The sequence below is a fragment of the Salvelinus sp. IW2-2015 genome, linkage group LG31 (assembly GCF_002910315.2).
Source record: "Salvelinus sp. IW2-2015 linkage group LG31, ASM291031v2, whole genome shotgun sequence".
NCBI classification, from domain to species: Eukaryota; Metazoa; Chordata; class Actinopteri; order Salmoniformes; family Salmonidae; genus Salvelinus; species Salvelinus sp. IW2-2015.
In genome coordinates, this window is record NC_036870.1 from 9931663 (window position 1) to 9952985 (window position 21323).

At 43.9% G+C, this 21323-nt stretch overlaps 1 protein-coding gene across 6 annotated transcripts in view; it reads right to left on the reverse strand.

The window, feature by feature from the left end:
* Nucleotides 1–21323, reverse strand: part of LOC111955648 (collagen alpha-2(XI) chain-like) — a 32741-nt gene that overhangs the window by 8132 nt on the left and 3286 nt on the right. Inside the window, exons 3-54 of one of the 6 annotated variants that reach the window (XM_023975887.2) lie at nt 18597–19700; nt 16691–16810; nt 15010–15213; nt 14018–14071; nt 13760–13801; nt 13596–13658; nt 13389–13463; nt 13093–13179; nt 12799–12855; nt 12561–12614; nt 12274–12327; nt 11896–11949; nt 11550–11603; nt 11219–11272; nt 10925–10969; nt 10695–10748; nt 9922–9966; nt 9739–9792; nt 9502–9546; nt 9151–9204; nt 8845–8889; nt 8619–8672; nt 8474–8518; nt 7674–7727; nt 7330–7437; nt 7061–7114; nt 6893–6946; nt 6688–6732; nt 6407–6460; nt 6157–6201; nt 5989–6042; nt 5820–5873; nt 5539–5592; nt 5224–5421; nt 5046–5099; nt 4811–4918; nt 4586–4693; nt 4404–4457; nt 4213–4266; nt 3982–4089; nt 3817–3870; nt 3620–3673; nt 3329–3382; nt 3171–3224; nt 2955–3062; nt 2799–2852; nt 2537–2590; nt 1923–1976; nt 1711–1764; nt 1356–1463; nt 1104–1157; nt 773–934 (exon numbers count right to left, since the gene is read on the reverse strand). In XM_023975887.2, coding sequence (XP_023831655.2) covers nt 773–934; nt 1104–1157; nt 1356–1463; nt 1711–1764; nt 1923–1976; nt 2537–2590; nt 2799–2852; nt 2955–3062; nt 3171–3224; nt 3329–3382; nt 3620–3673; nt 3817–3870; nt 3982–4089; nt 4213–4266; nt 4404–4457; nt 4586–4693; nt 4811–4918; nt 5046–5099; nt 5224–5421; nt 5539–5592; nt 5820–5873; nt 5989–6042; nt 6157–6201; nt 6407–6460; nt 6688–6732; nt 6893–6946; nt 7061–7114; nt 7330–7437; nt 7674–7727; nt 8474–8518; nt 8619–8672; nt 8845–8889; nt 9151–9204; nt 9502–9546; nt 9739–9792; nt 9922–9966; nt 10695–10748; nt 10925–10969; nt 11219–11272; nt 11550–11603; nt 11896–11949; nt 12274–12327; nt 12561–12614; nt 12799–12855; nt 13093–13179; nt 13389–13463; nt 13596–13658; nt 13760–13801; nt 14018–14071; nt 15010–15213; nt 16691–16810; nt 18597–19700 — 4641 coding nt within the window. The remainder of the gene's footprint in view (nt 1–772; nt 935–1103; nt 1158–1355; nt 1464–1710; nt 1765–1922; nt 1977–2536; nt 2591–2798; nt 2853–2954; nt 3063–3170; nt 3225–3328; nt 3383–3619; nt 3674–3816; nt 3871–3981; nt 4090–4212; nt 4267–4403; nt 4458–4585; nt 4694–4810; nt 4919–5045; nt 5100–5223; nt 5422–5538; nt 5593–5819; nt 5874–5988; nt 6043–6156; nt 6202–6406; nt 6461–6687; nt 6733–6892; nt 6947–7060; nt 7115–7329; nt 7438–7673; nt 7728–8473; nt 8519–8618; nt 8673–8844; nt 8890–9150; nt 9205–9501; nt 9547–9738; nt 9793–9921; nt 9967–10694; nt 10749–10924; nt 10970–11218; nt 11273–11549; nt 11604–11895; nt 11950–12273; nt 12328–12560; nt 12615–12798; nt 12856–13092; nt 13180–13388; nt 13464–13595; nt 13659–13759; nt 13802–14017; nt 14072–15009; nt 15214–16690; nt 16811–18596; nt 19701–21323) is intronic. The other 5 variants (XM_070436294.1, XM_070436292.1, XM_070436295.1 and 2 more) reach the window with 5 other exon arrangements.

Sequence of the window (21323 nt, forward strand, 5' to 3'; positions counted from 1 at the left end):
TTCCTCTGACACCGCCTGGTATATAGGTCCTGGATGGCAGGAGGCTTGGCCCCAGTGATGTACTAGGCCATACGCAGTGTATGTGTGGAGTGCGATTGAGATTGCGTCATCTGTGGATCTGTTGGGGCGGTATGCGAATTGGAGTGGGTCTAGGGTTTCCGGGATGATGGTGTTGATGTGAGCCATAACCAGCCTTTCAAAGCACTTCATGGCTACCGACGTGAGTTCTACAGGGCGGTAGTCATTTAGGCAGGTTACCTTCGCATTCTTGGGCGCAGGGACCATGGTGGTCTGCTTGAAACGTGGGTATTACAGACTCGGTCAGGGAGAGGTTGAAAATGTCAGTAAAGCGACTTGCCAGTTGGTCCGTGCCTGCTCTGAGTACAAGCCCTGGTAATCCGTATGGCCCCGCGGCCTTGTGAATGTTGACCTGTTTAAAGGTCTTGCTCACATCGGCTATGGAAAGCGGGATCACACATGTTCAATAGGGATGTGTCGTACTGACAGAATAACAGTATTTCCAGTGTGTGTGTGTGTGTGTGTGTGTGTGTGTGTGTGTGTGTGTGTATATCCTTAGAGAAAATATACGGTATCTTTACATTTGAGTCATTTAGCAGACGCTCTTAGAGTGACTTAGAGGAGCAATTAGGGTTAAGTGCCTTGCTCAAGGGCACATCGYCAGATTTTGGACCTAGTCGGCTTGGGATTCGAACCCGCAACCTTTCTTTCAAAGCTCTATAATGTCAGCTAAGGAGAGACAGGTGTCACTCACAGTCTCTCCCTTGGATCCGTGTGTCCCCTGTGGACCTGGCAGTCCCCTGTCTCCCTTCTCTCCCTGCTCTCCGGTGGGCCCAATCAGACCAATCAGACCCGAGTGGCCCTTCTCTCCCTTGTCACCGCCCTCGCCACGCAGTCCTGGCAAACCTGGCGGTCCCTTGAAGAGAGAGAAAGAGAGAGAGATGGTACTCCAGCTTTATCGATTAAGGACGTGAGTATCTTCACTTGAAGCATCAATATAGCCCTGTATGCCAATAGATCAACACGGTGTGGAAGATACAATCTATTATAGATATATTCATGTACATATCAGTGTCTTATCTCACCAGCGGTCCGGGTGGTCCCTTCTGGCCGGAAAGGCCCGGAGAACCTTGCTCACCCTTGAAGAGATCATCAGAAGCAAGTTAGTGACAAACGCATCAAACAGCTCCGTTACACTGAAGCTCATGGTAGTAGTGAGCAGCCTAAATTAGGCCCTATAGAGCAGACAGGCAGACAGACAGACTCTACAACAGTAGACTGAACCACAGACTGAATAGCTCAGTCTGTCCATGGAAGAGTGGGCTCATCTCCCTCACCACTGATCCAGGGAGTCCTCTCAGACCCTCAGTTCCTGGTTTGCCTGGTTGACCCTGAGGTCCGACGGGGCCTGTCTTTCCTGGAGGTCCGTTGGCACCTGGATCTCCCTGGGAAAAAGAGAGCAGAAAAAAACCATCAGACATTGATAAACTCCAATATTCCAAATCCCCAATGAGTGTCGTGAGCGGAGCAAATTAATATATTTGGAAAATGATTGACAGCAGAGAGAGCTATGTACATTTGGTTTCAGGTCTGTCTGGCATGGCCTGTGACTCACTCTCACTAGGATAGATAACGATCCACAGGGTTAACTGCCAGTGCCAACACATTGAACGATGACCTTTGAACTCTTACCTTAGTTCCCTTCTCTCCCTGTCGTCCCTCTGGTCCTCTCGTTCCAGCAAGACCCTAGGAAAGAAGCGATGTGTAATATTATCAACGTTATAAKGTTTTTATGATTGGTTATAGGCCACCTGTAGCATCTATCAAAATGTATACATTGAAAACCAACAGATATGACTGTGGATGATAGTTGCAGTTTGGCCTGGTGCGGTGAACGATCTTACCCTCTTTCCTGGTCCACCAGGAGGTCCGTTCTCACCAGTGGGTCCAGGAGATCCCTACAGCAGAGAGCATGAGCATGATTAGAACACTTCAGTGACCTTAATGGGTCAATATTAARTATAAAGAACTGAACCAAAATATACATATGGTTAGCTGTTTTTTTGAAGTTACATAATAATCTATATTCTAGACAGGCCCTAAGGGCGATCTGCTAGGAAGGACATTAACTTTAATCTCACAGTGTCATCTTATGTTTCAACAGGTGCTTCAAGATGGAAAATACACTTATCTAGGGCTTTAACTGAGATGGTTTAGATTTGGGATTTGCATACTTATGGCCACGATGTCCCCTAAACTCTGACCCCGTTACATTGCCTAAGTTTGAATTATTTTGGGAACATCTTAAGAGGATGTGCTCGACATTACAAACACTACTCTTGAATGCTGCAGGGAGCCAMTTCGCATAGGAGCGATCGTGAACAGACAATATATGACCCAGTAACATCCAATTCATCAAAGCACTTGATGAAGGAGAGTCCTGGAAGAGCCCATGTAGTAACTATAGCAACAGTGAAGGAATAAAATGAAATAGATGTTGGAGTACTAGGCCACCTACAGCTTGTCCTTGTTCACCGTCCTCTCCTCTCTCTCCCTTTGCTCCGTCCTGACCCTAAAGAAGACAAACAGAGTTATCAGAGATATGGTAATTGCTAAGKTGGTGTAAAAGTAGATACTTCTTGGGGTTTGTTAATAGAACAAGACACTCAWTCATAGAAACACCAGCGGTCTGAAACGCTATGAACACACAAATTGGAATATATGTTACCACAACAAAACAGATCAAATGAAACGTGTGTGATAAGCGTTTAGATACTCACTCCGGGACCGAGTTCACCAGGGGGACCGGGGTCGCCAGGGAAACCAACAGGGCCCTAGGAGAGAGACACAATGGCATAAAGTCAGACACAAAAACATTTAGTGTGGTCAGTACATGTTGTATTACTAGATTTATCTGTTGAGTATATTTGACGTACAGGGTTTCCCTTGGGCCCGTCGTCTCCAGGGCCTCCTCTTCCACCAGCAGGGCCAGAAGTACCAGGTTGTCCCGCCTCTCCCTTGTCTCCGTGTTCTCCACGTGGGCCCTGCCATTGGACAACAACACTGTCACTCGCAGTACAATGCATCCATGTATAGAAACAAATACGTGCGTATGGGACAATACAGTTTGAACCAAAAGATCTATGTCTCACCTTCTTTCCTGGCTCTCCTCCGATTCCAGGTGGTCCAGCTTCGCCAGGCTCTCCCTGTCAACACAATGTTTTCAGTTCTCAGAACATGTACACACAAACGCATTTTCTAACGATTACAATTGAACATTTCAATCAAGTTAATGTGAATTTATGTATACCTTATCTCCCAGGTTTCCAGGGTTACCCACACCACCAGGAGGACCTTGWGGACCCTGAATAAAAAAACAAATAAACATAATTGCATCAATAATATKAAAAKAACAAGKGTCATAKCCATAATAACATATATGACTTCAAATCAACAGGGAGACTACAGTAGGTCTTCATGTGGGATGGCTTCATAATATCACCAAGAGCATAAAAACTCCATTACAATGAAATAATTCAATATGATTATTCTATGGCGAGGAGAAACTTCTGGAAAGTTTTGAGAGAAGATTGGTACTCACGTCAGCGCCGCTTGAACCAGCAGGGCCACGGGGTCCTGGGGGTCCAGGTGGACCCTAAAGAGACGGATAGGATGAGATTAGCYATATCCTAGTGTGATTCATGCTAACAATACCTCTTCCTGAACTATTACGATTGGCTTCATAAWGATGAGATCCAATCATCTGTTGGGTTGCTCCAATTTGTCGTCGACWCTCACCATTGGTCCGACATCTCCCGTCTCTCCCTTCTCTCCTGATGGGCCTGGCAATCCCTACAAGATACATTCACGGTTAGAGATGCCATTGACCTATTGAGTCACAATCACAAGACTATTGTAATGAGGCTAAAATCATGTAGTCACAACAGAAATCRGTCATCATACCTGCAGTCCAATGGGACCTGGGGCCCCTGGGAATCCTCTTGATCCTTCATCTCCCTTGGCCCCAAATGGCCCCTGCTGACCTCTGGCTCCTAGTTCTCCATCAGCTCCCTGAACAATGGAGACAGAGGGGAATAGTGAAGGCAACACCTCCGAGGGGCACCATGCTATGAATTCCTATGTGTCCAATGCAATATTGATAACACACTGTCTGTTGATGGAGTTTCTACTTACAGCAACGCCGGGTTGACCGAGTGGACCCATTGGCCCTGGTGGACCGGGAGGACCCTGTTGACACACAATGTTTTATCGTGAGCAAATGGCGTCACTGCACTTTAGCAGAGACAATCACACTTACAGTATCTTGTTCAGACACAATAGATATAAGGAACAGACAGTAAAAGAATGGCGGTAATGTCTCTCACATGCTCTCCTTTGCCGCCCTTCGCTCCCTTCTGGCCGTGCTCTCCAACCTCACCCTGTAATCCCAAAAATCCACCACAAAAGCTTTTGTTACGAGAGGTTTGAAATGAGCATTGTGATATCGTTTCACGTGGTAAACACAGTAATTAGAATATGTGATGGAGATATCATGGTGGTTACTGGCCTTGTCTCCGTCCTCTCCTGGAACTCCGATGGATCCGGCAGCACCTGGCAGACCCACTGGGCCCTGGACACCGTCACGACCAGCCGGGCCGATCGGACCTTTCTCACCCTGAGAGGGAAGGTGGTGGGGGGAGAGAACATATAAGACATAGAGAATAGAGAAGAACAATGACTCGGTCTGAAATCACAGCTCTGTACATTGGATATGTTTTGTTAAAGTACTCACAGGCACTCCCTTCTCTCCTGATGGTCCTGGAGGCCCCTGGGGGCCAGGTCTTCCTGGGGGTCCGATGGGGCCTCCGCTGCCTGCCTGTCCTCTCTCACCTGGGGATCCCTGCACAGGTATGATTACAGACATGATTAAAGCCAGGGTGACGTGGACGTCAACAAATACTGTACATTACATTATTTCCCATATTTTCACAACGATTCATTTCAGATGGAATTATTGTCAGACGTACAGCTGTTCCGGGAGGTCCTGCTGGGCCTTCGCTTCCTTTTAGTCCGCCGCCTCCCTAAAAAGCAGACAGGAACATGTTAAAACACAAAATGTGGAATCTATATACTATATGACATCTCACCCTGGGACATAGAGAATAGGGTATCAGACGCAGAAAGTGTATTGGTCAGACTGCTAACCGGGGTGCCAGGCATTCCTCTCTCTCCGGGGAAGCCTCTCAGTCCTGGGGGTCCATCTTTGCCGGGGCCGCCTTGGGGACCAGGGTCTCCCTTAGTTCCTTCCTTGCCAGAGGGTCCGGAGAGTCCTTGCTCGCCTGGTGGTCCTGGAGGCCCGGGGTGACCGCGCTCGCCCAGGGGGCCTGTCTCTCCTGAGGGACCCTGGGACAATGAAGAGGAGGAAGAGGAGGGGAATGAGTAATGAAGATGGAAAGGTTAGGTGAATCCATACATTGGACACTGGACAATGTTAATAAAGAAATGTTGCATTAATCTTACTTGAGGTCCAACAACACCTGGAGGTCCGGGTGGCCCAGTCTTTCCTTGGAATCCCTGTGGAAGAGAAAACAAAATGAATTGGGACTTGAATAGAGCCTTGCGTAACCCCTAATGCAATTAGCTTAGGTAAATGTGTTTATCGTGTGAGGAAYTAACGGTAMATWTTTTTTTTTTAAAGAACACAATTGAGCAAAAGACATGGCACTGTTTATTAGATTCATATATTCCTGATAACTTGTACCCCACATGGCCGCATGTTCCAGACAAGAAAACAGACTTACAACTTCTCCTCTCTGTCCAGGGTGTCCGGGCAGTCCATCCTTTCCTGGTGGTCCCTGGGTAGGAAATAGAAAGGGTTAAGGGAAAGAAGGTACTTACAGTTTCAAACGATACTAATAAAAATACATCTTAAATGAATCTAGCTATATAGAGTGTATATAATAGCCTTACGGGAGGTCCCTTTGGCCCTGGGAAACCGTTTGCTCCTTGAGGTCCGGGCAGTCCCTGAAAGATACAATGGGAGGAGGACAGGTATAAGTCTCTCAACAACATGTGTGCTATAGCGGCACGACAAAGTGTCTACCAGTAAACAAATAAACGATAGCTCAAACAACCTACCCTCTCTCCTGGTGGACCAGATGGGCCGTCACTTCCTGATGTACCCTAGTAAAAAGAGAGAGATAGAAGCTCAGAATTATTACCATCGATGCAGCTAACCAATATTACAGCCTTATTATGACACGTGACTGCCCTGGTGGCCTGTAGGTGAACTGACAGTGCTGTTGAGCGTTAACCTCCATAAATCTCTTTTGTCATAATTGTCTGTGATGGATGTATTGTTGATATTGTATTGTAGATATTGTCTTACTTTGGCTCCTGGTTTGCCAGTAGATCCTCTCGATCCTCTCTGACCTCTGGGGCCCTATTGGAGAGAGTTGGAGAATCAATTAGGAATAATAAGGGCATTTGGTTGAGTGGTTCTGATCCACTTCTKGTRGGTTCATCTCAGTAAACTAACCAAACTGTTGTTTGCTCCTTATCCAATACGAGCCCTGGTGTAATCAGTGGTGGATGAGCTATAAAGAGAGACTTTGATAATCGACAGTGTTATAGATACGTGGAATTGAGTGGAGTAGAGTTGAACTGTACCGTTGGTCCTCTTTGTCCTCTGGGTCCCAACTTTCCAATCAGGCCCTGAAGAAACACAGACTCCGTAAGACAGACACACAGGCAACATCAGTGTCAACTTCAGTGCAGTTGACTTTATACATGGATTACATCATGCATAGTACATAGAGTGACAATTTGACTGACAGCGGAACAGAGTTTTAATTCCCGTCGTTAGCAACCTTACCCTTGTTCCTTTCTCGCCGTTGGTTCCAGGGAATCCTGGGAAACCGAGGGAGCCCTGAAAACACATGACGCATTGGTTAATCCAGCTTCCATATTGTCAGTCCCTTTAATAAGCTAACATGTAATTGTTACCTGTAAACTATTAGAAGGAAACCAGGGTTGTTGTTACCTTAGGTCCAAGTCTTCCAGGATAGCCAGGAAGTCCAGGAACACCAAGTTTACCCTGCAATCAGATATAGTCATCAATGACCCTATGACAAACCAATCAAAATGACAAAAATCCAACAACATCGAACCACCGTCATGTAAAAGTTTGTCAAACTGTTATGAGTGTACACTAGCCAACCAGGTAGATGTGTTATGAGATACTTTCAAACAGTGTTCTTTTAATCAAGATAAACCAACTTCTGTTATACGGAATATGAACCATRCTCTCACCTTCTCTCCGACCAGACCGATGGGTCCGAGCTCGCCAGGGGGGCCAACACGGCCCTTTGGCCCCTCAGGACCGTCCTCTCCCCTGGGGCCGGGCACTCCACCCTCTCCCTGTCAGCAGGAACACACATGGAAACAATCAACAATGGTACAGAAAACACATTTGCATCAATTAAAGGCAAATCAATCCATAAACCTAACATTTTAATTAAATTGTATGCAAATAACCACAAGGTAAAAAACATGCCAAATAACTGTACAAAATTTAACATGAGCTTGTAAAACAAGACATAATACCTGAATACAATTATTTAGAGGAATCATTTAATAAACAAAATGAATCTTACTCTCTCCCCCTTGACACCAAAGTCTCCTTTGATTCCAGGGAAGCCATCTTCTCCCTAAAAATAYCAACTGTGGTTAAGCTAAAGGCTTTATATTTATGGTCAATCAAGTGTTTCATATGTGGCGACTCAAATGCACAAATTCAAATAAAGTCTTTCTGTGAACTCTTACAACATAAAGAATGATGAAAATGTTTGTGAAATAATATGAAAAGTACTAAAAGCAGTATCAATATCTTCTCATGTTTAGGTCGGAGAGAGAGACAAATAACGTGACACCTGTGTGGCTTTGCTGTCTGAAAGTCTTTCACAGTACGCCCCCTAGTGGTCCTAAACTAAAAGTACTGGGGCTGATATCTTAAACTACAATGACTTTGTTGTTCACAAAATAAACGTTTGTGGGCTGAGAGTCACAACTTTACAACATTTCTAAAGGTATGTCCATCAATCAAACCCAAATTCTACCATAAATGTTTAAGAAGTGTTAGCCCACGGCATTGCTGTCATCTTAACACAAGACCAACATTGTACATCACTTTTAAGACGCCAGCATCAGTTCTCAAAGTGAGGCTACTTCTTTGACTCTTAATCGATGTAGTTCTGTCCTTGAGCTGTTCTTGTCTATTAATGTCCAGTATTATGTCACGTTTCATGTTGTGTGTGGACCCCAGGAAGAGTAGCTGCTGCTTTTACAACAGCTAACGGGGATCCTAATAAAATACCAAATACCAAAATAAAATAGGATGTTTGATTGTCACATATACTATTCGTCAATCATTGATACACTGGATGAGGTCACCTACCTTCTCTCCTTTGTGACCCTTCAGTCCCCGGATACCTTGAGTTCCCTGCAATTACAGAACGATTAGGAGGTCAGTCATTAATCAGGCATTATCGTCACAAATTAATAACATTGAATGACGATTTTAGCCACAACACTAATCTCACCTTAATGCCACGAGGGCCAGGATAGCCAATAGTTCCCTGAGGACCGTTGGGACCCTGTATAAAGATAGAAGAGAGGGTTAATGATGCACTACCTCACACAAGACACAACGTGTAAGACACAACAATTAGGCAGCCATCTTGCATATGACGCGGTGGGGATTTTGGTGGGGAGGTTGACTACATTCTATGAATACTGTACAGGAGAAAGATGACTAGAGGAACTCACCTGGTTTCCTTTGGTGCCAACAGGTCCCTCCTTTCCTGGGTGACCCTGTGAGGGGAAGAGAGTAGCAGAGGTCAAGAAAGGCATGAGGGCAACTTCAATTCAACATGTGCTGATCATTTATTCTTACCACTGTTCTCCAGGAAAATGCAATAAAGTGCTTTACCTTTTAGACCAGTGACATTCTGTGCAATGCATTTAGGTCATCTCATGTTAAAACAACTGCAGATCACCAGTAATGTTTTCATTGTTCTATTATAACATACGGTACTGATGAATCCAATATAAACTAATGAGATTGTGACTTACAGGGGGTCCGTCGGCTCCGGGCATGCCTGGCAGACCGGGTTTTCCTGTGGGGCCCTGGGAGAGGAGACGAGAGGAAAGTCATGAGCTTACCTGCTTACTGACGACAATACGGATAACAACATTATCATCAACTAAGAAACAAAGTATACCATACACTTTCAAAATGTGATATTTTGTCTCCTTAAACATTCCTGGCTAAATTCCTATTCTGAATATGACGCGTCATGGCGCTTCACTGGTTGTGACACGTTATGGAGACAAAGGTCAAGCCTGTCGGACACTGAATATCTTTATGGAGGTTCATAACATAGTAATTACACATCACAGTCATGGATCACTTGGTTCTCTTACCTTTTCTCCTGGGGGCCCATGGGCTCCCTGTGGTCCTGGCATTCCCTGAAACAATCACATGTCATACGGTCAGATCTGGTCAGAGATCAGATTGGGCAATACCACAGATTACAGTTGTAATCCCACATCATTGTAAGGAGGAGAAAATGAGAATAGTATATTGAGTTATTTTCAAGTGTTTCAATTGGCTAAAATCTGTCCCCAATAACGTGGCCCCTTCTCTATGGCATCTCTCACCTGGGTTCCTGAGGTACCCTGCTGCCCTGGGGGGCCTGGCTCTCCTTGGGGACCCTGAGAGAGAAAAGGGGAGCGAGGAGGAAGAGATGGTTTGAGACTTTAAGAATCGTTTGCTCTCAATGGGAATAAATCAATGTGTCCCCCGAGGACAAAAGGACGGGAAAACATTCACTGGTCACTGACCAGGTTTCCTTTAGGACCGTGGGGCCCGTCGTTTCCACGCACACCCTGAGAGAGGAAAAAGAAAATAACACATTGAATAAATAGAAAAGATTGCTAGTTATCAATTCAGGGTAAACAACACACATGACCTTAAATGGCCTGCTACAAAATGACTGTCTAGATGTGTACAAGTGATATGAACACGATCCTATACTGTAGGGCTGTTTTAGGAAGTGGCATGAGGGTGATGTGGTCTACTGACACTGTTCCACTGTGGTTCCGGGTTATATAGTTGCCTACTTTAGGGGTGCTTAGTACTTCCAGGGGTAGTATGAGGGTAAATGAGTCATTCTGGGTGATAGTGAAACTATCCCAGCGCAGGGTTTGCTTGGTCATGGTCATGTTTTAGGGGGCACTGTCATTGGCATAATTTTGCATAATTTTTGCTTATTTTAACCTAAAAAAAGGCTTAATACTAGTAATTGATCTTATTTCAAAATATTTACCTTAATACGATGATTAATACAAAATATATTTTGTTTTATCTTGAAATAAGATACATTACTGTATTAAGCCTTTTGTAGGTTAAAATAAGCAAAATGATCTACCAATGATGTTAGTTAATTTAGTTTGTTACAAATAAATAAGAAAATAACACAAATGTTAAGTTAATTATCACTCAATATAAGATATTTAGGCTTGCTTAGATTTTACTTTTTGCAGTGTAGCTTCACAGCCAAGTGGTTTTTGAGTAAACTGACATTCCAGTGTGGTGCACCAATGTGTGTACTTACAGGAGGTCCGGAGATTCCGTTGGGACCTTTAGGACCGAGCAAACCACGAGGTCCCTAAAGACAAGAGCAAATCAACACACTAACACAGAGAGAAGGAGCCTGGAACTGGTCAATAACAAGCAAGCTAAAACAGCTAGTCACTATAAACAACATAATACACCCAAAACATTTTATGGTGATGGTAGTGAGGAAGGAGCCAATGTCAACAGTAGTGTCAGAAACACACTCACTGGTTCACCTGGAAGTCCTCTGGGTCCGATGTCTCCGTCGTCTCCCTGGGAACAACACACACAGACAGACAAAGGTGAACGACAGAAACAGAATGTGAGGAAGGAGGAAGGAGTTTGACAGATAAACAGGATCACGTTTAAAAGACTATGGTGGGAAATGAAGGTAAACTCAGTGTGTGAAGTTCTAGGTTAAGTGGCCACTGTAGTTCTGGCTGATAGACTCATAGGTGTACAGATCTCTATGGGGACATGGGACTGATAYGTCAATGTCTGATGTTTCGCCAAACTACTTACCCTCTCTCCGTCCTCTCCAGGACCTCCGTGGGGTCCCAATCCTCCGGTATCACCCTAGAATGGTGGAACAGAGAGGGAGGGAAAACAACTAAAACAACAGCATGCTTAACCACACTTCTATTTCACTCTGTTTCCTTTGATTTGATTGGACAGGATCCTCCTTCCTGGTTCATAATCTTGWGTCACAATAGATCCAGACCGAGTTGGTTGGTTTTCCCAATCCCTTGATGTAACACGATTTCCATTCATTTGATAATCAACCTCTCTTTGATGATTCCTCTACTATACTTCTAAGGTGGTGTGCTGTGTTGACCTTTGACCTTGAACTCACCCTGTGTCCTTTGTCCCCAGGCAATCCAGGCAGGCCATCGAAACCGCGGTCACCCTGCCAGAGACAGACACATCGTGTAAGGTGGCGGAGAAAACGGATTAGAACACAGTAGCAARAACACAATACTGTGGCACGTTCGAGATGCAGTTGGAAGTCTGAGCATCACATAAAATCCACACTGAGAACGGAAAGATATAAATGTGACCTGAACAATGTTTAAAAAGCAGCACACATGCAAAGTGCTGACCATACGGACAGTTTCAGAGAAACACGTGATCATAGAACAGAACTGGGAAGGAAAAGACACAAATTATGTTTACAACAAAACTAGCAGCTGAGAGCTTACCTTAGGCCCACCCTCTCCTGGCATGCCTCTGGCTCCATCAGCTCCAGCACGACCCTGAGGAGAGAGGGAACCACGGCGCTCACATCTTTTGTCACAGAATCTAATCTGCATGGCTGTAGACATAGCATACCACTTAGCGTGAAGTAATGTATTGGCATGCATACAAGCAGTATGCTCGTATTAACAATGGAATGTAGTCATAGAGGGCATCCCAAATGGCGCATTATTCCCTATATAGTGCACTACTTTTGACCAGAGCCCTATAGAACCCTATTCCCTATATAGTGTACTACTTTTGACCAGGGCGCATACGGAATAGGTTGCCATTTCAGACGCATCCATAAAGACAGTCGCGGGGATCAGATGGCGCTCACTTACCCTTCTTCCTGATTTGCCGGGAGGTCCGCTCAAACCCTGTGGTCCTCTGGGGCCCTGAAGAACAAAATAGATGTCTGTGATGAATGCCTGTCTGAATTGAGTATCAATCATAAACACATATAGAGAAATAGTCTCTACTACTACARTTCAGTTGAGGAAAATCAACCGTCTCTTTGGAACTGACCAGCACTACTGTGGTYTAAAGGAACCTACATAAAGCCAGTCTGTGGTCAGAGACAGACATAGGGAAAGAGGTCCACGGACGTGGTTCTGGGATATCTCTTTACCTGAGGTCCATGATCCCCACCTTCACCCTTCAGACCAGAACTTCCAGGGGTACCCTGAGATAGAACAGAAACAATCATTACTGCGGAGAAACACACAGACGTCAATCAAATAGCCCAGCCACTCTGTTTCCTTCATCTCCTTGACGATCTGGGGACCATCCATACATGGTCAATATTCTGATACGTCGTCAGATTGGGAATGAGGGAAATGCGATGGAGGAAGGGTGACGGTACACACCAGGGGTCCTGTGCGTCCAGTGTAGCCCATTGGTCCGGGTGGTCCCTTCAGAGCCAGCTAAGAGAAAGGAGAAACAACYAGATGTCAGCACTTACCCATTACTCAGACCATTTTTGAACACATGCTGAAGAACAACATGAGAACCGCTTAAGAACACTGCCCGAAAGAGATTGCGTTCAACCTGCATGTTGTCCTGATGTTGTGTTTGTTAAATCAATTGGGGTGTTTTGTCGAGCGCGCTAAAGCTGTGTGATAAACCAGTGGGACGGACAGTGTTAAACTCTCGTCACTCACCCTGGCCTGAGACAGAATGGCCTGAGCCTGGGCCTCCTGCGCTGAGACCATGGGACCCTTGTCACCTCCACTGCTTCCGAAACGGAACTACAGAGAGGGGAAAAATGGTCACCAAATACATCATCTTCAACCCATTGTCCTAATAGGAGGAGTAAACATACTGAGGTGGAGCATGGGAGGGAGGGTCGAAGGTCGATGAGAGAAAACAGAGAGTGAGAGAAGGAGAGGGTCAGAAACAGAGGTCAAGAAGTGATGTAAGGGTGGGTCTTGGAGACGATTGACAGGAGGGCACTCACGGGCAGCATGACGGACGTTCCAGGGGGGCCTGGCACACCATCGGCACCAGCGATACCAGCCTTTCCAGGGAGGCCCTACAGGAGGAGAAACCAGCACAGCACAGTCAGCCTCTACAACAAGACAACTAGAATCTCAACCACAGACAAACCGTATAGGAAATAGAACTTTATCAGAACCGCAGATATAAATATAAGATTAAGACTCACCCTCTCGCCAGAATCACCGACAGAGCCAGGAGGGCCAGATGGGCCATTAGGTCCGGGGAGACCCTAAGAGAGAAGAAGAGGATGGTGGGATGAGTAGGGTAAATAAAGGTGTTCTATTCTATGAGACACAATTCAGTAGAAAGAAGCGGATGAAATACACTTACTGCCTGTCCCTCTGGTCCCGGAGGTCCCTCAATCAACATACCCTGTGAAGAATGCAAAAACATGGAGAGTGTGAGATAGTGGTAGCATTTCAATGTTAGACGTTGCTAATTCTTTCCATAGAAATCCCAATGGAACTCTAAACTGCTTCTTGTGAAGCTTATGTTGACTACTGACTGTGGTGGTGCCCCCTGTAGATGAGGAGGTCAGTGCACAGGAGTAGCTAATATAACTAAACAACAACATGAATGGCAACTCACAGGCTCAAAGACAGCAGGCTCTCCCTTCTCGCCTTTTACGGCACTCACTGAGGCCTGAGGAAAACACACATGTAACCCACAATACAGCACAGTCAATGCATATGCTTACAGACCCGACACACACTCAACCAAGAGCTTTTGTCAAACCTGTCGGCGTGACGTGCAGCCAACAGAGTAAGGTAGAAATAATCATAGAGGTGGGAAATAGTCATAAAAGCAACAACATGAAGACAGTGGATTCACACGTGACCCAAAGGTAGCTCAAAATTGTTCTATGGCACGGCCTTGGAGAAATGAGGTGTTGTAGCGTTTGTTTGTAAAAGCAAGGGGACTATTTAATGGGTTAACCATTTCTCAATGGCACCGTTACATAGYACATTTTGTAGCTCCTTATCAAACTGACTAAATGAATGGATCGTAATCAAGTTACAGGAAACATACCTGCAAATGATGTGTGCTGGGTTGATAATACCAACATAGTATTCATGAGAGATACATTCAGTGCAGACAGAATATATACCGTGGTCTTTACTACTAAAGGCAAAACGAACAGAGTGGGTTTGAATCATAAAATGACTGCCGAAAATATAGCTTTTTACAAGGTTGTACAAGCAATAAAGTTCACCTGTTTTTATGTCTGAAGTATTGTAATCGTAAGAGTAGTCTAAAGAGACCACAGTGTCTAAGTGTAGAAACAAATCATGTAAGTAAGTCCAGCCCCTCGTTGGGCGCCAACGTTTCTCACTAAAAAGTCTTCAGGGCATCCTTCCCTCGGGGCGACCTATAACCTCAAGCTTAATAGCAAGTCCAAATCAAGCCATACACATAGAGAGGCATTAAAAACAAATGAGATCCGAGCCAGATCATTTGCTGCGCCTTTAGTACCTCTTTGTGTATGCATACTAACTCGAGTATACACCCAGTATACACATCTCATATTTCAATTCCTGTTAGAATTGAAATGAAGACTTAGTAGAAGCGGAGTGACTTACGCCTCCCTCGTCTCTCACAGCAGACAGGGCGGGGCCCATGTTGCCCTCGGTCTCTCCCTCGGGCAGGGGCTCGTTGTAGTCCTTGTAGGAATAATCGTATTCCTTCATGCCCAGGTCTCCAGTCACATACTCCTCAGTAAAGGCCTCGACCTCACCCCCTGCCTTGGCCAACTCTACCTCCTCTGCCACCAACGTTCCCTCCACCTGGGGCAGAGCGATGACGGAATGGAGGTGCCAAAAGAGAGAAAAAGAGGAGAGATAGAGAAAGAGAGAAGGGATAGTAAGAGAAAGAGAGGAAGACGAAGAGGATGATAGAAAAGAAATCCAAGATATTGATGAAAAGTAAAGTGACAGTAATGTCAATAGAAGGAAAAGGATGACAGTGAATGACAGATGAAGAAGCAGAGAGATACCGGGAGAAAAGGAGACGGCAGAGAGCGTGGTAAGTCTTACCTTTTGCGAAACACATACACTGACAAAGGGACATAGAGCATAGTGACACCTGGTGGACATCAAAAGAACAGCCTGTTCTTCAGGTAATTTCCTCACCAAAGCATGGAAAGCTTAAGGCTTCATGAATTCATTAAGGGCCTTCTGGTCTTTCTGGGGCCATCATCTCTTACACATGTAGGCATACTTGTGTTTATTCTTAAGCTTATAATAATGGCATGTTTCCACCAAAGATTTGATGGTTTTTCACCAGCTTGTGTGTTTGTGTCTAATGATTGAGTTACAGAAAGTAGAATAATTGTGGGCTAGCAATACCCTAATAGGTCATACAGTTTAATAGTTTAGTTTATAAGTCTCACTGACACAAACACACAGGAACGAGGTGAAGCACCCCACTTTGTGAAAACAAAAGCTGCTGCTATTTTGCAAAGCTATTAATACGTTCTTTTTTCTATTCAACTTACCACTGCTGGTTATGTAAAACATGTTGTAAAAGGTCCGACATTGGTTATATAGATACACATGACTGAATAGAATGATGGCTATTGAAATAAAGTAACCTATTTATTTCTAAAAAGAAGAAGAAAAAAAATCGAATTCACATGAATTTTTTTCAATGATTTACCATTTCTTTGAAGATAACAATAAAACAAATATTCCTATAAAATAAAGAGGACATACGACAGAACTGTGAGGAAAGTCACACATTCAGGCTGATAGGGCTGAGGATAGCCACTATAATTCACTCTCAAAATGCAGTTAGATATGCTGTCAAACAAGAATGCATGACATCCATTCCTTTGTTGTGTGTATCAAACATTCTTATGCGACTCCCATTTTCTCAAGATTTTTGTTCTCATTTCAAGACGAAATGTGTTATCAAATAGAATCTTGATATGAGAACTAAAAATGATCTTGGGTTTAGGGAAAATGAGAGCCACYTGAAAATGTTTGATAGGCCAAAATGAATGTGGTGCATTCCTCTTTGAAAAAGTGTGGCATGTCTCATAGCAATGGGGACAATTTTTGGTTAGGATTGTTATAGTACGTGACAACTTGATACACTACTTTGTTAAACTACTGGATGGCTGGGCTCACCTCCACATAGAAATTATAGGAAGTATATAATAGTAACTAATAATGAATATGTGTATTAACTTTAGCTGGGGAGTCTTTTGAACTAGTGTGATATCGTTGGCCTTCTCCCACTGTTTCGCTACGTGCGGTTTACCTGGCCAGTGGTCGCTTCTTGTCCAATCACCTCACTCTCTGGCTGTAGGACCGCCTCCTCATAATAATAATCCGACTCTGTAGGGGTGTGGCCAGCCTCAGAATTTGCAGTTTCTACATCCTGATTGGTCAGTTCAAGAAGAGGTGGGGGGGGGACCAAGTTGGAGGTAGGCAGGTTTGAATGAGAAAGYGTGGTTAGCTTAAAGATGGTCAGGATCATGACTGATATGTTTCAAGAAAGGATGAGACACATTACAGGGGATGTTTGTCAGGTAAAAAGACAAACAACGAGTTTTMCCAAATAGTTCTCTGGCAAAACATGTTTTCAAAGTGTAGAAAATTCACTTTGAGTTAGAAAGACATTTTAGCAGTTACAAAATCTTGACGACTATAAATGTTGCCATCCGCAAGATTTAGGAAATCATCGAGATCAACTGTCCATGCTAAAATGTCTTTCTTGAATTCCCTGAACAATTTTGACTGTAAAAAGAAAGCCACAATGCCATGACAGGTTCATTCGGCCAAGTCTGCTCTTCTGCTGATGTCAGAAGGTTAGAGAAGGCCTAAACTTGACAAATCCTGGTGAGAATCGATGATCACTGTTATTAATAGTGGATGCATATTTTGTTTGGTATCCTCTGTGAAGTGGGACAGACTTTAACCAAAGACACGGGAAAAAGTTTGTCCCACAAAAAGCAGCCTCACAGAACAAGTTCAACTATTTCCAGAGGTATTCGTAATGACTAAATACTTACTCGTTTTTCAATCAGTGTGCACTTATCTGAGAATTGTAATACACATGGTTTTGACATTTCACCTTCTCTGTTGAGAAACCATCTTAGAGCTTCATTACATTAACATACTCACCCATGTGAATAGTAATCGAGCCAGAGGTCTACGGTGTACACTTAATGAAGTTGAACTGATACCAAAGCATGTTTAGCGTGCTTAGTTTCCGTGAGACTGCTTCATTCATATTTCATTCAAATATGATCAGGACAAAGACGAGTCTTTGAGAGAACACACGTTTTGAGAGAAGAAAAGACAGAGAGAAATGGGAAACATGTTGTTGTGCGGTTTGCAGATTGTGTGGGTATATATGTTTCCTGTCTTCAATTTTCTGTGTAAGAAAGACATGCACACAGCTCGTTCACTTGATTAGTGCACCACTCGTTATTATTTCATGATTTTAAAAAAGACAACAGGCCTTGTGTGAACGTTGAGAACAGATTCTGAGTTTCAGGAGCTTTGAAGGGGAGTTTGTAAGGAAACGGAGAGGAGACTGTACAGATAGCCATGCTTCAATATGACAGTCTGTTACACCGCTATATCATATAGGTTCTCACCATCATATAGATATATAAACGGAAGAGAGGGTCCAGGTTGGTATGGGCCAACTTCCTTTCTGAGGTCCAGGTAGTCCACCACCTAGGTTTTACACTAACTTCTATAGTGGTTGGTGGTTCAGTTGAAAAAGCATTGCAGTCACAAAACCGTCAAACTGTGCAGTTTTAGCTTTATAGATGGTAAATCCAAGATTGGTAAATGATATGTATAATTTAGACAACAAGTATAAATCAGGTAGTTATTATATAGATATGAATATGAAACAGATAAGTCACAGCTTTTTAGTACTACTGTAATCTATGTAAGTAATATACCCATGGTGAAGGTATGTATCGTTGTATAAAAAAAATATTCTCTGCACATCAAAAGTATCTAAAAAAAAAAAAAACTCTTACACCTAAAACTTGGCACTAAAACTATTATCAATTTTAAGCAGACACTACAAGTCTGCTTGTTGATGGACATTTGCAGTYAAATCTGGATGGAGAACGACCTGGTCCCCAGAAGGGATAGGTGGAAGATACAGCACTGGACTGCCACCACGGGCTCTTTGTTTGTACCTGTTGATAACCGTTGCCCTGTTTCTTCTTTGGTTTTTCCGGCACAGGGACGACGGTGCCACTGAGTGCAGTCTTGCCAAAGGGAGGCATTTTTTTGGTCATCGATTTGATGTTATTTACATCAAGCACCACCTTGGTTTTCTCTGGCAGCTCTTTCTTTGGTGCAGGTTTGAAGGGWGGAACTTTGATGACAACTGACACTGTTGGTTTGGCTTTAGTGATCTCAGTTTTTACTACTTTAACTTTGACTTCGGTTTCTGGTTTTGCTGGTTTCACTTTGGTGACCACAGTGTTTTCTATTTTAACTTTAGTGACTTTCTTTTCTGGCCGGGCTTTAGTGGTTTCAGGTTTTGCTGCTTCTACACCATTGCCATTAGCTTTTTTGTAACTGCCGCTTTTACCATTACCATTAACTTTCTTATCCTCAGCAGTTTTACCGTTGCCATTAACTTTAGCCTCACCTTTTACTTTCTTCTCAACTACAGGTTTGGCATTGCCATTGACCTTGGAATTACCATTTAGTTTCTTCTCTACTACAGGTTTGGCATTGCCATTGACCTTGGAATTACCATTTAGTTTCTTCTCTACTACAGGTTTGCCATTGACTTTTTTTTCACCGCCATTTTTTGTGGCAGGTGTGGGCTTGGCCACTGGTGTGACTGCAGTGGGTTTGATCTTGGCCAGGAGGACTTCAATTGCAGTTGGTTTGGCTTTGGCTTGTTTGGCCGGGGAAGGCTTGGCTTTGGTGGGCTTGGCGGCAGCAGGTTTGGTTTTAGCTAGTTTGGCTGTGGCAGGTGCGGCAGCTTTGGCCTCAAGCTTGGCAATCTCTGCTTTCGCAGGTTTGGAGGGGGCAGGTTTTGCCGCCTTCACTACTACAGGTTTTCCCGCCTTAACTACTACAGGTTTTGCCGCCTTAACTACTACAGGTTTTGCCGCCTTAACTACTACAGGTTTTGCCGCCTTAACTACTACAGGTTTTGCAGCCTTAACTACTACAGGTTTTGCAGCCTTAACTACTACAGGTTTTGCAGCCTTAACTACTACAGGTTTATCTGCCTTAACCACTACAGGTTTGCGTTTGTCAGCATTGCCATTGGCATCCTTCTGTTGTTTATGCATATTGGTTGTGTTGTGTTGTAGTTTGTGAGGGTGGGTGTTGAGAGAGGAGAGGTAGAGAGATACATTGGGGGTGGGAGGGGGTGAAGGAACAAGGGATGGATAGATGGAGAGGGAAAGACAAGGGTGGATGTTTTGAGACACAGTGATTTAAAGATGGCTTAGGCTTTTGGGTGATTTACTGAGACTGTTCTGGCATTACTGGATACAGCAGAAAGTGCGCACCTTTAAAAATACTTTGTGTCAATGTAGCACAGGAAAGATGGGAAGTAAGCATTTTATAGCRAATTGAAACCTTGACTAATCGGAACAAGGTAGGGATGTAGTTATTTGCCAATGACAACACTCAAATTACAACAGGGGTCAGTGTAGAATMATCTTTTGGCAGTCAATTTAATATAGTGTGTAGCCTAATACTCAGCACGTACGGTGCAATGGATGCTGATCTCTCCAGTAATGCCATTCTCCATATTAAAAAAGCAGCATCTCTGTGCTAATGAAAACTGGAACCTGTGGCTGGCGGAGGCACTGGGGATATAACAGTCAGGTAAAGCTGTAGCCAAGGACACACTGAGAAGCCTCTGATGCACTGAGCCGTCCAACTGCAAGAGAGCGGTGAGCTCATAGCCACAGAGAAGCAGCAGCACTGCACAAAAGTTAGTTTTACTGGGGCGTGATCTGATCTTAACTAGATGAAGAAAATACACAGATGGGAACAGATATATTCAAATTAAAGGCAAATACAAAAATATGTACAGTTTGTATGCATATATGTAGAGAATAGCTCATTGGACATGCTATGGGAAACATGTATATTATACATAATGAGATATTGACAACTAAGGGATCAAATATCATAAAAAAGGGACATTAACAAACACAAGTATTTAGACAGGCAGTGAAACCGAGACACAGAGAGATTGACAGACAAATGGGCAGACAGGGGCATATTTAGACTCACAGACAGACTCATTGATACCTTAAATTGACCAAAAGACAGGTAGACCCGATAACACAGTCAAATATGTGGACGCATGCGGTTACCTTTAAACATACGACAAGCAGAAGTGCAGTTGTTAATCCCATAATGAATCAGACATGCCAATGATATGTTAATGCAGACACACCTGATGCATAGCAGCCCTTTCTCACCCACTGCTGTCTGAGTTGAATAATCCTTCCCCATCCTCAACTAGTCATTTTATACAAATGCTCTACTGTTTTGTCATAAGAATTTGCTTAAACTGAGACTCAGACTCAGTGATATGACGCTATCACTGAGTCTACCTTTAATGTTTATTTTGGCACAAAACATGTACTGCATTAAGTTGTTATTTCCAAGTTGAGGGTAATAATCATATGAGCAACTGCAAATAAGGATATCAAAATATATCGCCCATTGTTTTGTATTCATTAATTTTCCTTCCTTCTCTTGACAGTTGGTCCAGCCCAGTGTGGCCAGAGAATAAGGAAGAGAGGGGCAGTGTGGCCAGAGAATAAGGAAGAGTGGGGCAGTGTGGCCAGAGAATAAGGAAGAGAGGGGCAGTGTGGCCAGAGAATAAGGGAGAGAGGGGCAGTGTGGCCAGAGAATAATGGAGAGAGGGGCAGTGT